The 13,972-nt window shown below is 44.1% G+C and overlaps 1 protein-coding gene across 1 annotated transcript in view; it reads left to right on the plus strand.

The window, feature by feature from the left end:
- The window catches only part of LOC141109030 (uncharacterized), a 132,163-nt gene extending 118,405 nt beyond the window's left edge, over positions 1–13,758 (plus strand). The window contains exons 5-7 of the mRNA XM_073600984.1: positions 8,129–8,338; positions 10,441–10,552; positions 12,800–13,758. Of these exons, the coding sequence (XP_073457085.1) occupies positions 8,129–8,338; positions 10,441–10,552; positions 12,800–12,858 (381 nt within the window). The 3' untranslated portion in view covers positions 12,859–13,758. The remainder of the gene's footprint in view (positions 1–8,128; positions 8,339–10,440; positions 10,553–12,799) is intronic.
- Positions 13,759–13,972: the final 214 nt, after the last annotated feature.

Consider the following 13,972-nt stretch of genomic DNA (forward strand, 5'->3'; position numbering starts at 1 on the left):
CCGGCTATTAAGCCGAAAATGGGTAAAAAATGACCAAAATCGCACCCCCGGCCCTTTTAGCCGAAAATAGGTAAAAATGACCAAAATCGCACCCCCGGACCTTTTAGCCGAAAATAGGTAAAAATGACCAAAATCGCAACCCCGGACCTTTTAGCCAAAAATGAGTCAAAAAAGACCAAAATCGCACCCCTGGACCTTTTAGCCCAAAATGGGTGAAAAATGTCCAAAATCGCACCCCCGGACCTTTTAGCCCAAAATGGGTAAAAAATGACCAAAATCGCACCCCCGGCCCGTTTAGCCCAAAATGGGTCAAAAATGACCAAAATCGCACCCCCGGCGATTAAGCCAAAAATGGGTCAAAAATGACCAAAGTCGCACCGCCGGCCCTTTTAGCCAAAAATGGGTCAAAAATGACCAAAATCGCACCCCCGGACCTTTTAGCCGAAAATGGGTCAAAAAAGACCAAAATCGCACCCCCGGCCCTTTTAGCCCAAAATGGGTCAAACAATGACCAAAATCGCACCCCCGGCCCTTTTAGCCGAAAATAGGTAAAAATGACCAAAATCGCACCCCCGGACCTTTTAGCCGAAAATAGGTAAAAATGACCAAAATCGCAACCCCGGACCTTTTAGCCAAAAATGAGTCAAAAAAGACCAAAATCGCACCCCTGGACCTTTTAGCCCAAAATGGGTCAAAAATGTCCAAAATCGCACCCCCCGGCCCTTTTAGCCCAAAATGGGTGAAAAATGACCAAAATCGCACCCCCGGACCTTTTAGCCCAAAATGGGTAAAAAATGACCAAAATCGCACCCCCGGCCCGTTTAGCCCAAAATGGGTCAAAAATGACCAAAATCGCACCCCCGGCGATTAAGCCAAAAATGGGTCAAAAATGACCAAAGTCGCACCGCCGGCCCTTTTAGCCAAAAATGGGTCAAAAATGACCAAAATCGCACCCCCAGACCTTTTAGCCGAAAATGGGTCAAAAAAGACCAAAATCGCACCCCCGGCCCTTTTAGCCCAAAATGGGTCAAAAAAGACCAAAATCGCACCCCCGGCCCTTTTAGCCCAAAATGGGTCAAAAAAGACCAAAATCGCACCCCCGGCCCTTTTAGCCCAAAATGGGTCAAAAATGACCAAAATCGCACTCCCGGCCCTTTTAGCCCAAAATCCGTCCAAAATGATAAAAATCGCACTCCCGGCCCTTTTAGCCCAAAATGGCTGCAAAATGAGAAAAATCGCACTCCTGGCCCTTTTAGCCCAAAATGGCTGCAAAATGAGAAAAATCGCACTCCCGGCCCTTTTAGCCCGTAATGGGTAAAAAATGAGAAAAATCGCACTCCCGGCCCTTTTAGCCCAAAATGGGTCAAAAATGTCAAAAATCGCACTCCCAGCCCTTTTAGCACAAAAATGCTCCAAAATGACAAAAATCGCACTCCTGGCAATTTTAGACCAAAATGGCTCCAAAATGACAAAAATCGCACTCCCGGCCCTTTTAGTCCGAAATGGGTCAAAAGTTACAAAAATCGCACTCCCGGCCCTTTTAGTCCAAAATCCGTCCAAAATGGCAAAAATCGCACCCCCGAGGCTTTTAGACCAAAATCGGTCCAAAATGGCCAAAATCGCACCCGCCAGCCCTTTTAGCCTGAAATCGGTCCAAAATGACAAAAATCACACTCCCGACCCATTTAGTCTGAAATCGGTCAAAAATCGCACCCCCGGCCCTTTTATCCCAAAATCGGTCTAAAATGGCAAAAATCGCACCCCCGGCCCTTTTATCCCAAAATCGGTCTAAAATTGCAAAAATCGCACCCCCGGCCCTTTTAGTCTTAAATCGCTTCAAAATGACCAAAATCGCACCACCGGTCCTTTTATTTTTAAAATGGTCCAAAATTACCAAAATCGCACCCCCTTCCTTGCGACTAAAGCAGATGAGAGGAAGGGGTTGCACCCCTGAAACGCGTCCATTGATCCCCCATGATCGGAGATAACACATGTTGACATTAGGCATGGGATCAGGGGGGAAATCCCCATTTTGACTCCCAATTTGTGTGCATCTTGAAAATTTGGCTTTCTCACCCCATGACATGTTACATGACATGTTGAATAAGGATAAAAAATTTGCATAATAGAACATTAAAAAGTACAACGCATTGAATGGTGCATGAAGTTACATTACTGTGAAAAGTGTTAGGGAATGGCAGGTGACTTTGGGGGATGGGAGTGACAGTTTTGGGGGGATAGGATGGGAATGGCAGGTGTTGGGGGATGGGATGGGGAGTGACAGGTGTTGGGGGGATGGGATGGGGAGTGACAGGTGTTGGGGGGATGGGGAGTGACAGGTGTTGGGGGATGGGATGGGGAGTGACAGGTGTTGGGGGATGGGATGGGGAGTGACAGGTGTTGGGGGGATGGGATGGGGAGTGACAGGTGTTGGGGGGATGGGATGGGGAGTGACAGGTGTTGGGGGGATGGGGAGTGACAGGTGTTGGGGGATGGGATGGGGAGTGACAGGTGTTATGGGATGGGGAGTGACAGGTGTTGGGGGGATGGGATGGAGAGTGACAGGTGTTGGGGGGATGGGATGGGGAGTGACAGGTGTTGGGGGGATGGGGAGTGACAGGTGTTGGGGGGATGGGATGGGGAGTGACAGGTGTTGGGGGATGGGATGGGGAGTGACAGGTGTTGGGGGGATGGGATGGAGAGTGACAGGTGTTGGGGGGTTGGGATGGAGAGTGACAGGTGTTGGGGGGATGGGATGGGGAGTGACAGGTGTTGGGGGGATGGGATGGGGAGTGACAGGTGTTGGGGGGATGGTGTGGGAATAGCAGGTGTTGGGGGGGATGGGGTGGGAGTAGCAGGTGTTGGGGGATGGGGTGGGAATAGCAGGTGTTGGGGGATGGGGTGGGAATAGCAGGTGTTGGGGGATGGGAATGGCAGGTCTCAGTGATTGGCAAAAAGATGTGTGAGCCAACCACCAATTTATCAGTTATTAATACAGATAAATCAGTGTGGATAAAAAAATAGATAAGAGGGCGCACTGGCCTAGTGCATTATCCCAAGTATATTTAATAATAATAATAAAAACAAAGTAGAAACTACTCACAAACGGATGGAAAAATGAAGCTTGTAAAAGCCACCTTGTCGTGGCAATCAGTCCTGGAACCGACAGTCTCCAGATAACAGAGGACCTGGCCTCAAGGTCTCTGCTGGCTGATGTGCTTCAAAGGAATACCTTCTTCCTCAGAGCCTAGCAGTAATGGCTCCTCCATCTCAATATTTACACACATGTAGTAATTGGGCACATGACACGAGAGCCTGGGGCCACCCACCCACTGTGGCAGTGGTACAACTTGGGGGTGGAGTGAGTGGCCCAAGGTGACAGGTGGAAAATAGCAATATTGCCTGCACTACATTGTACTGGTTGAGGCATTGCCTAAAGATATACAGTGGGGACGTAAAGTATTCAGACCCCCTTAAATTGTTCACTCTTTGTTAAGTGATTTTAGTAAATGGCTGCAATATAAGTTCATTTTTTTTCCTCATTAATGTACACAAAGCACCCCATATTGACAGAAAAACACAGAATTGTTGACATTTTTGCAGATTTATTAAAAAAGAAACTGAAATATCACATGGTTCTAAGTATTCAGACCCTTTGCTGTGACACTCATATATTTAACTCAGATGCTGTCCATTTCTTCTGATCATCCTTGAGATGGTTCTACACCTTCATTTGAGTCCAGCTGTGTTTGATTACACTGATTGGACTTGTTTAGGAAAGCCAAACACCTGTCTATATAAGACCTTACAGCTCAAAGTGCATGTCAGAGCAAATGAGAATCATGAGGTCAAAGGAACTGCCTGAAGAGCTCAGAAACAGAATTGTGGCAAGGCAGAGATCTGACCAAGGTTACAAAAAAATTTCTGCTGCACTTAAGGTTCCTAAGAGCACAGTGGCCTCCATAATCCTTAAATGGAAGATGTTTGGGACGACCAGAACCCTTCCTAGAGCTGGCCAAACTGAGCTATCAGGGAGAAGAGCCTTGGTGAGAGAGGTAAAGAAGAACCCAAAGATCACTGTGGCTGAGCTCCAGAGATCCAGTCGGGAGATGGGAGAAAGTTGTAGAAAGTCAACCATCACTGCAGCCCTCCACCAGTCGGGGCTTTATGGCAGAGTAGCCCGACCGAAGCCTCTCCTCAGTGCAAGACACATGAAAGCCCGCATGGAGTTTACTAAAAAAACACCTGAAGGACTCCAAGATGGTGAGAAATAAGATTCTCTGGTCTGATGAGACCAAGATAGAACTTTTTGGCCTTAATTCTAAGCGGTATGTGTGGAGAAAACCAGGCACTGCTCATCACCTGTCTAATACAGTCCCAACAGTGAAGCATGGTGGTGGCAGCATCATGCTGTGTGGGTGTTTTTCAGCTACAGGGACAGGACGACTGGTTGCAATCGAGGGAAAGATGAATGCGGCCAAGTACAGGGATATCCTGGAGGAAAACCTTCTCCAGAGTGCTCAGGACCTCAGACTGGGCCGAAGGTTTACCTTCCAACAAGACAATGACCCTAAACACAAAGCTAAAATAATGAAGGAGCGGCTTTACAACAACTCCATGACTGTTCTTGAATGGCCCAGCCAGGGCCCTGACTTAAACCCAATTGAGCATCTCTGGAGAGACCTAAAAATGGCTGTCTACCAACGTTTACCATCCAACCTGACAGAACTGGAGAGGATCTGCAAGGAGGAATGGCAGAGGATCCCCAAATCCAGGTGTGAAAAACTTGTTGCATCTTTCCCAAAAAGACTCATGGCTGTATTAGATCAAAAGGGGGCTTCTACTAAATACTGAGCAAAGGGTCTAAATACTTAGGACCATGTGATATTTCAGTTTTACTTTTTTAATAAATCTGCAAAAATGTCAACAATTCTGTGTTTTTCTGTCAATATGGGGTGCTGTGTGTACATTCATGAGGAAAAAATTAACTTAAATGATTTTAGCAAATGGCTGCAATATAACAGAGTGAAAAATTTAAGGGGGTCTGAATACTTTCCGTCCCCACTGTATATGGAGAATGATTGATAGTATGAAACAGCTTGGGGCTTGTACATATGAATAAAATGCCTATACAAGACATGGTGATCTATAATTGGGAACGTTCATATACTGACCTTTGTCTACGTATGCTGTTAGTGCAATAGGAAATATTCAGAAGTCCGCTTTGGTATAGTTCAGGGGAGAATGCTGGTGCCTCTTGTAGGGTGGGGCACTGGCGAGTATCCCTTCTGAAGTAATAGGTAAGGAAGGGTAATGGTGGCGGGGAGGGCCTTTTTCCTCCTGGGTTGAATCTGGCCTTGCAAAAGGCTTGTCCCCGGTTGTAGGCGAGGCTCCCCCTAAGCTAAGTTCTCCTGGTTTGGATTGGGCTGCGGCTCCGAAAGCAGCCAGTGGTTTATGTGACCCAGGGTGGCAGTCCAGGGGTGCCTCAATTCTCACTGTCGGACCGGGCGGTTTGAGTTTCAGCACCAAGGTCACCGCAGTACACACACTTTTTTTGCACCTGCCTCTAAGGCCAAGCCTTTTGTCTAGGACCAGAGGAATTCTTTATTCCTGGCTGGAAGGCAGGTCATTGTATTGCACAATGGCACCTTTAGAATTTCTCCACTATCCTTCCCCCCACTTTTAAATGTGTGTTTGTCTTTATGTTTGGTTGCACTGTACACATCTTTTTTACATTTTATTATTAGGGTGTAGGTCCTCAGGCCTGCCCTGAAAGTCTTGGGAGGGGTTGGATATGGCCTTCTGGTTTACTTTGCCCTCTCTCATGGGGTCTCCCTCTCTGTTTCAGCAGACCTCCCGGAAAACGGGGTCCGCCTGGTTTCGGCCAGGTGGACGAGTGAAGTACCCCAGTCCCTGTCAGGAGCCTTGTGACCCAGGGGATCAGGGCTAGGGTCCTTTCTCTTCGGAGGAGGACCATGTGTACACCCTGTGCACTTTTTGTGTTTTCACTCTTTTGTGTACACTCTTTTATTTTGCATTGGGTGGAGTCTGAGTGTGTTCACACACCACAGGCTTTAAAAAAAAAAAAATGTCTGGTATCTCCTTCCCGTGCCTAGATCTCCTCCGATAGCCTCTATTCCAAACACCCTCAAAACAGAGGGGGCCCCTTGATGGACTTCTTGGAAATGTCGAGGGATAGAGTACTTGTCTCTTTGGTTAATGATCTCACATTTGTGCTCACCTATCCGAACTCTCAATGGGCGGGATGTACAACCCACATATAGACGACCACACGGGCAGATAATGCCATATACAACGTAAGCTGTTATGCAGTTAATAAACTGTCTGGTGAGGTGAAATCTGACATCTTTTCCAATGATAGATTTTTTTCCTATGCCACATATATGTGCACGTACCACAGTTTTTGACACTACACCTTCAGCTTCCTTTTTGGTCAAATATAGATGTCCATATGCTGAGTGCCTTATTGGTACATTTTCTCACTCTGCTCAGATCCCCCAGGCTCCTCAGATCCCCCAGGCTCCTCAGATCCCAAGGTTTCCTCAAAACAATGTTTTGGTCTTTCCGGGAGCATTTCTTCTAGAATAGGATCTTCTTTAAGAGTCCCCGAGTTTTTCATAAAGATGTGTTGTATTTCAAATGCTTTACTCATGTATTGGGTGGAAAACCTAAACTGCTGGATATCTGGATTACTTGTAGGGAATGGTGTCTGGTGATGATCTGGTGAATTATCATAGAAGGCAAGATAATTATTATAGGCTGCTTCTGTATGAGTTTTATCATAGCCTTTCTCTTTGAACTTATTTTTTAGCAGCTCACTTTGTTCTTTGTAATTTTCTTTTCTGGTGCATGCACGTCTAAGATGGCAAAATTGTCCATATAAGACATTTTGTATCCATCTAGGATGGTGGCTGCTTTCGCATGCAGTGGGTGGGTGGCCCCAGGCTCTCATGTAATGTACCTAATTACTACATGTGATGATGTGTGTATAGAGATGGAGTAGCCATTACTGCTAGGCTCTGAGGAAGAAGGTATTCCTTCGAAGTGTGTCAACCAGCAGAGACCTTGAGGCCAGGTCCTCTGTTATCTGGAGCAGTGTTTCTCAACTCCAGTCCTCAAGGCGCCCCAACAGGTCATGTTTTCAGGATTTCCCTCATCTAAAACAGCTGTGATAATTACTAAGGCAGTCAAACTGATCTAATCACCTGTGCAAAATAATGGAAAGCCTGAAAACATGACCCGTTGGGGCGCCTTGAGGACTGGAGTTGAGAAACACTGATCTGGAGACTGTTGGTTCCAGGACTGCTTGCCAAGTATACTTGGGATAATGCACTAGGCCAGTGCGCCCTCTTCTTTTTTTTTTTTTTTTTTTTTTTTACTATTGGGGCATCTTCTCCCTTGGAGGGCAGCAAGGCCTGAGACACCATGCCTTGAACAATAAACTACCCGGACATCACTCTAATGTGCAAGATAGTTTGCAGATCATGGTGGATGCATTACCCATAGGTTGGCTTCTTCTGCTGTCAGGCATCTTTTCGTTTTCTCATGTAATGATCAGGATCCTCTCCTTCCTCCTGTGTAGTAATAAACTCTGCACCATTCTCTGCAGCATTGTACTTGTCAGTGTTTTCTATGTATCAGTACTCCCTTGAGCCCATTTATACAGCAGGGCACTTGTCACTGCTCCTAGAACCACCTCTGTGTTACTGCATGTACTTTGATGGTCCCAGCACTGGTTGTGCATCCTCCTGAAATTGTTTGCCGTTGACTTTGCTGACCTTTAGTAGTAATACTTTTCTGGTAGAGCCAATCAGCTTGCTCAATCTAACAATAAAGCCTGGAAGCTGATTGGTTCCTATGCACAGTTGCACCACTTTTTGCACCTTCCAGTTTTAGTAACCCCCCCCAATGTGTGTAATGACTCCTCCTTGCACAGATCACTATTGACTTTAGTATACAGTGTGTGTGCTGAATAGCAGATGCCCATAGAAATTGGTGACCATATACTGTACAGCAATGATTGTTTCTTCCTTCTGAATAGCATTTGTGGATCTAGCCCTTTATTTTTCATGTTTTATTATTTTGATTCTGTCTCTTTCTATGGCAGTGCACCTTCCTCTGCAGCCCTGTGCCTGGAAGTGAAACCATCATACAGACTTTGAAGTTGGCGTTGACTGACTTCCATCAGCTGATTGCAGCTTTCACTCAGGTGTATGAGAATGAATTTCAGGAGCACTGCAACCACCCAGCACCTCGCCTTAGTCCATGCGGGCCTCTCTTCCAGTCTGTCCACTGCCTGCTAGAAAGCTGTAGCAAGGTAATAGTATTTCTATATTTAACTCGCTTTTTTTCATCTTCTGAATGGCAGTGGCAACAGACCAGTCATGCAAAAAATGCTAAAAACTAATGAAAGAAAAGACTTAGTAGAAAGTATATATTTTCCTGTACTCAATAACGATGTTCTAGGAGACACTGAGCAGTTCTGTGGCCAATTTAGGAACACCAAGAGTCCAGCTTCTGTTATTTTCTGAAGGCTGTCTCCAGTCTCCTTCTGTACCAGTCCTTAGATGTAGTGGCTTCATTGCTTTTCTTTGTTCAGGCTATTGAACATTTTCAGCAGGTACAAAAAAAAACCTGTTCATCTTGCCAGAAATGCAATGTCCTTGTCACCTTTCTCTGAGCCCAACACCGCAAAAACAATTCTAACTTCATTCTGTAAACTACAAATCCATTTGACCCCCTATGTAATGGAGATGAAGAGAGGAAGTTTTATTGTAGTCAAGCTTGGGTAACAACCATGGATCCCACCATAGATACAATGGTGGGGTCAGCATAGCCAGCCAGGGACAAGAAGTGTGTTATTTGAAGGATTATCTGGTGGCAGGTGAAAAATCCTGAAAAAAAATGTATCCATCACATCTAGGGACTGGTAAAATACGATTTGTATATTACATGTTTGTTTTTGAGTTTAGCTGCTTTTCAATGGAAGGACTGGGTTAATCACTCCCCGTTTAGGGGTCCCTATATCAATTCACAGCATCAATTACACTCTGTAGGTAACAAGCCGTGCCCACCCCAATCTGCCTCCATAGAAATGGCTGTCCCAAAAGAAGCTTGGTTTCCGCTGGCAATAGTGGCGCTCAGCACAAGAGTAGCTTGGCTGCATTTTCTGAGGAAACTCAGCTTAAGGTCTACTGGCTTCAAAACAGCAAATTGATGTCAGACTTCTACAAATACTTGGTGTGTGTAAACCCCAACAGGTAACTTATTATTTGCCTCCTTTTGAGCTGTTAATGGCGTAGTGCGGGATATAAAAAAACAAAACAAAACATGCATACAGTGGATATAAAAAGTCTACACACCCCTGTTAAAATGTCAGGTTTTGTGATGTAAAAAAATGAGACAAAGATAAATAATTTCAGAACTTTCTACCTTTTTAATGTGACCTATAAACTGTACAACTCCGTTTAACAACAAACTGAAATCTCTTAGGTGGAGGGAAGCAAAAATAAAAAAATAAAATAATATGGTTGCACCCTTCTCCTGACTGATACCTTTTAACAATGGGATCCCTCTGATGCTTTGGAAGCTCTCTGCAGACCATGGCATTTGCTGTAGGATGCGGCTAAGAAATTGTCAGGAAAGACCTACTAGAACAGCTAAACTTTATTTGGGGTTAATCAGAGGCACTTTAAATGATGGCAGGTATGTACTGTCTCCTATTTAACATAAGGTTGAATGTGATTGCTTATTTCTGAACACAGCTACATCCCCAGCTATAAGAAGGTGTACACACTTATGCAACCACATTATTTTATTTTTTTATTTTTACTTCCCCCCCTGTTTGTTTTTCAATGGAGTTGTACAGTTTATAGGTCACGTTAAATTATTTATCTTGGTCTCTTTTTTTACATCACAGAAACCTGACATTTTAACAGGGGTGTGTAGACCTTTTATATCCACTGTACCAGTGTGGCTGTAGCATCGATCCAATGAGGCAGCTGTCCCCCTAGCTAGCTCTTAAGACCGGGAATTGAGCGATGGCATGATCAGATCAGATCTGGCCAGTTCATCCATGCTGGACTACTAAACACTCCCCCCCTCCCATTTTACAGGGAGGATTTATTTGATCCTACACACTTCCTGTCCTAGGGTGGCAACATTAAGTGTGGTCACTCAAGAAGTGTTATTCCTCCAGGTGAAAATAAAGGGAAAAATGCTGCAGTCATCACATCTAAGGACATGTAACCTGCAATATCTGACCATTTTTTGGGGGGGTTTAGATGCACTTTAATTTACAGAAGTGACATAGGCACTTTGTTAGAGGCTATATTGTATTGATTATTGCATCTCATTTACTATATATATATATATATATATATCTCATTTATATTTATATTTCCCTTTTTTGCTTGTTAGGAGCTGGAGGCTGTTGCCCAGTTTACAGCAACCTCAAACACTATAACTGAGGTGGTGAGAAAGAGGCAGCAGACTAAAGAGTCCTGGGGAGGAGGCAGCATTGCAACTCTGCGTAAGTAAAACCAATTGAAGTCCCGCCTTCTGTTAAGCCTTGGCTCCTTGTAATTGGGGAATAGTATTGGTTGACTTTATCAGACATAGTTCTGTTTAAAGTGATAGTGAAACATAAAAAAAAAGTCACTGGCTGCTACTAAGTACTTATCTCCTAAACACGTTTTGGAGACATTTACTGTACGTACAGGTAAGCCTTATTAAAGGCCTACCTGTAGGTATAAATCCAAAGGCAGAATTTACTACCGCTTTAAAAGTGACTTGGGCCTTTAAGGGGTTAGTCCATTAAAAAAAAAAATCTATGGATGGTTGTTGGTGGATTCACTATACACTTACCAGGATAACTGGATATCTGCAGAGATACTGACCCCTTTTACAGCTGTAACATGTTTCACCTATCTATCGGATTTTGGTAAGCCTTGATGGGAAGGAGTTCTCACCCCAAGACCCAGGTCCCAACACAGCTGCAATTTTGCTGCTTTGACTTAGGAGTGTGATCAGGCCCTTCTCTGTTTATTGCTATGGAGTCACCAATAGGCAGAGAGCATGGCCCTTTTTGTTTGGAATAAATCTGAGCAACAAGTTGTTTGTGAAACAATGCTGAGATTTACCTTCTGAAATCACCTGGATCAGGGGTCTCCAACCTTTCTGAACAAAGGGCCAGTTTACTGTCCCTCAGACTTTGAGGGGGAGTAGAAAATCCCCTGGCATCAATGGGAGTGAAGAATACCCAATTGGTATTATTGGCACTATTGGGAGGAATAGTGCCCCATTGTTGGTATTAGGGGAAGAAATCGTGTCCCATCATTGGTGAAAGTGGGAAGAATAGTGCCCTATCATTGGTGTCAGTGGCAGGTAGAGTGCCCCGTCATTGGTGTGAGTGGGAGGAATAGTGCCCTATTGTTGGTATCAGTGACAGGAATGACACCCCATTGTTATAGAAGGAATAGTGTCTTGTATCAGTAGGATGAATAGTGTCCCAAGGGTTAAAGGCAAGTAAAGGGCCACATTTGGCCCCCAGGCTGCAGTTTGGAGACCGCTGGCCTATACATTTAATGAGAAGCCAGATGCCTGAACTTGCTACTGTACTGTATACCTTTAAACTGTACCCAACCCAAAACCACGATTTCAGTTAAAGTGAACTTGATCTGCTCTAAAACATTTCACTTGATGTAGAACCCCTTAGATTCTAGGCCTAGTCCTGTGGCTTTTGCCCATATTGGGAATTGGCGCTGCCTATCCCAGCACTGAACTATGCCAGAACTTTAGTCGGCAGCATAGGCTCGCCAATTAAACAGTTGCATGACAGATGGCAGGGCATAGTGCGAGTAAGGGCATAATCTCAGTTGGGTAGAAATCAAGGGCTCACGTACCTTCACAGACTAGGATCCAAGAAGTTCCACAGGGATCAGGAGCACTGGTACCTGCAAGCACTGAATAGTCTGTTCCTCAAGTGACTCTGTAATTAGGAAAGTATGGGAGTGGCTATTACCCTGGAAATACTATGCTTAGCTTTGTCGGAGCCACAGACCTGGAACACACATGCTGTAAAAAGGAGTGTTGGAATTCCTTATTGCTATACTTACCAAGCATGGAAGCCAAAGCAACAGCATTTAAGCCAGGGAACTAGTTCTCTCAAAAGGAGAGTTCAGCGTTAGCAGCCTTCATTTTTTGTCATGGCAAATTCCATTTCAGCATTGTGGTTAGTTAAGAATGTTTGGGCCAGGTCAGGTTAATTTTAAAAGAGAAGTTCGGTAATTAAAAAACAAAAAGAAACAATACATGCTTACCTTGGTAGATATAGCATCTGTCCCCTGCTGGCTCTAAGACCGAGAACTGAGCGATTAAAGATCACTGATTGCCCATTTCTCGGTCTCCAGTAAGCAAAGAGTGGTGGCTCCCAGCTCTGCCCCTCCAGTGCTCATTGGAGCACCAGCCTGTGGAGGGGGCTAAGCCAACTTCTGGTCCAGGCATCTGGGTGAATCCCAACATTAAAGTCTGGATCTCCTCACACCCTGGACTGGCTCGGTAATGTCGACTTTAGCCCACTGTTGGCTAAATACACATCACAGGAGTGCAGAATGAAGTGCACTGACCCACAGGAGAAGTAGGGCCCAAAGAGCTTTGGCCATAATTTTTTTAAGACAGTGTGAAAGATTTAGGGGTGGGGATGAGCATGAAAAAATAACTGGTTTCACCACAAGCAGAATATAATCTCTCCTTTTAAATTTTTTTTTTTTTTTTTTAGATGAGAAGATCAAGGAGCTAAAACACAACTACGAGCTGTTCCTGAGTGCCCTGCAATAGTGAGGGAGAATTTGAATTTAAAATGTCTGCCAACTTATGACTACATTTTGGAAGTTTTCTCCAAACAACACTTGGGTTAGATTTTCGTTTCGTGTTTGACGACCATTCACTAAAATGAGAGAGAAAAAAAATGGCACAGACCTGAATTAATTGTTTACTACGTACAACCACAACCGCTTAAAGGGCTTGCTGGGAGTTGACAAACTGTCCACCATCACCATGGATTTTGTTGGTTGTATGGAATTTTGCAGTGCACAACAAATGACTCCTATGCTTGTAGATGACAAGAAATTTGTATAGGTCAGCTGGTGTTTAACTCAATAGTAACTCCTACATTTGTGGCCAAATTTGTACTATCTGAAAAAAAAAAAATCTACATAGCCCTCTACTATCAGAGGCCCCCTCACCTCAAAATATGACTAGGTGACAAAGATCCCAGTGCAGTAGATCGTCTTCTACTTGCATATCTTCCTTAGCGAGGACCCTCATGTAACCTACAAACATATTAGGAATGTCTAGATTGTACTTTACAGTATTAATTATATCAAAATAGTCTAGGCTGAAATTCATTGAAAGTATGGAAATGTACTTAACGCTATCAGACTTCTAAAGCTTTTATCCTTGTTTGTTCCTTCCTGTGTATTTTTCCTTATTCCTACATATTCAGCTTTTAGATATTTGTATATGTTCAACTTCTGTATCAGATTTAATTTGTTCTAACTAGTGCAATTTATGTTGGACTCGGTTTTTTTCATAGACATGTAAAATTTACCCACTGGAATGGTTCGTAGTGTACTTAAAGTATTGCCCACAGTAGGCTTCTAAATGTCTCTGTCTTGAGCCTGTCATTCTGTACATTTAAAAAAAAATAGCAATGTCAATATAATAAAACTTTATACAATTTTTTGGACATGGTGAGAGATTTGACTAATTTTTATTGTATTGATAAAAATCAGACAATAACAGCTCAATGCTCCTCCAAACAGGAGGTTGTTCAATAATACCACACAACCTGGTCACAATAGGGGTTCAAATATCCAGAGATGCTCCTCCTACCCCTTTATAGTGAGGTTAGCCAGAGAAGGTGACAATTTTCTAGCCATCAAAGCTATGC

This window comes from Aquarana catesbeiana, linkage group LG09 (assembly GCF_042186555.1).
Source record: "Aquarana catesbeiana isolate 2022-GZ linkage group LG09, ASM4218655v1, whole genome shotgun sequence".
NCBI classification, from domain to species: domain Eukaryota; kingdom Metazoa; phylum Chordata; class Amphibia; order Anura; family Ranidae; genus Aquarana; species Aquarana catesbeiana.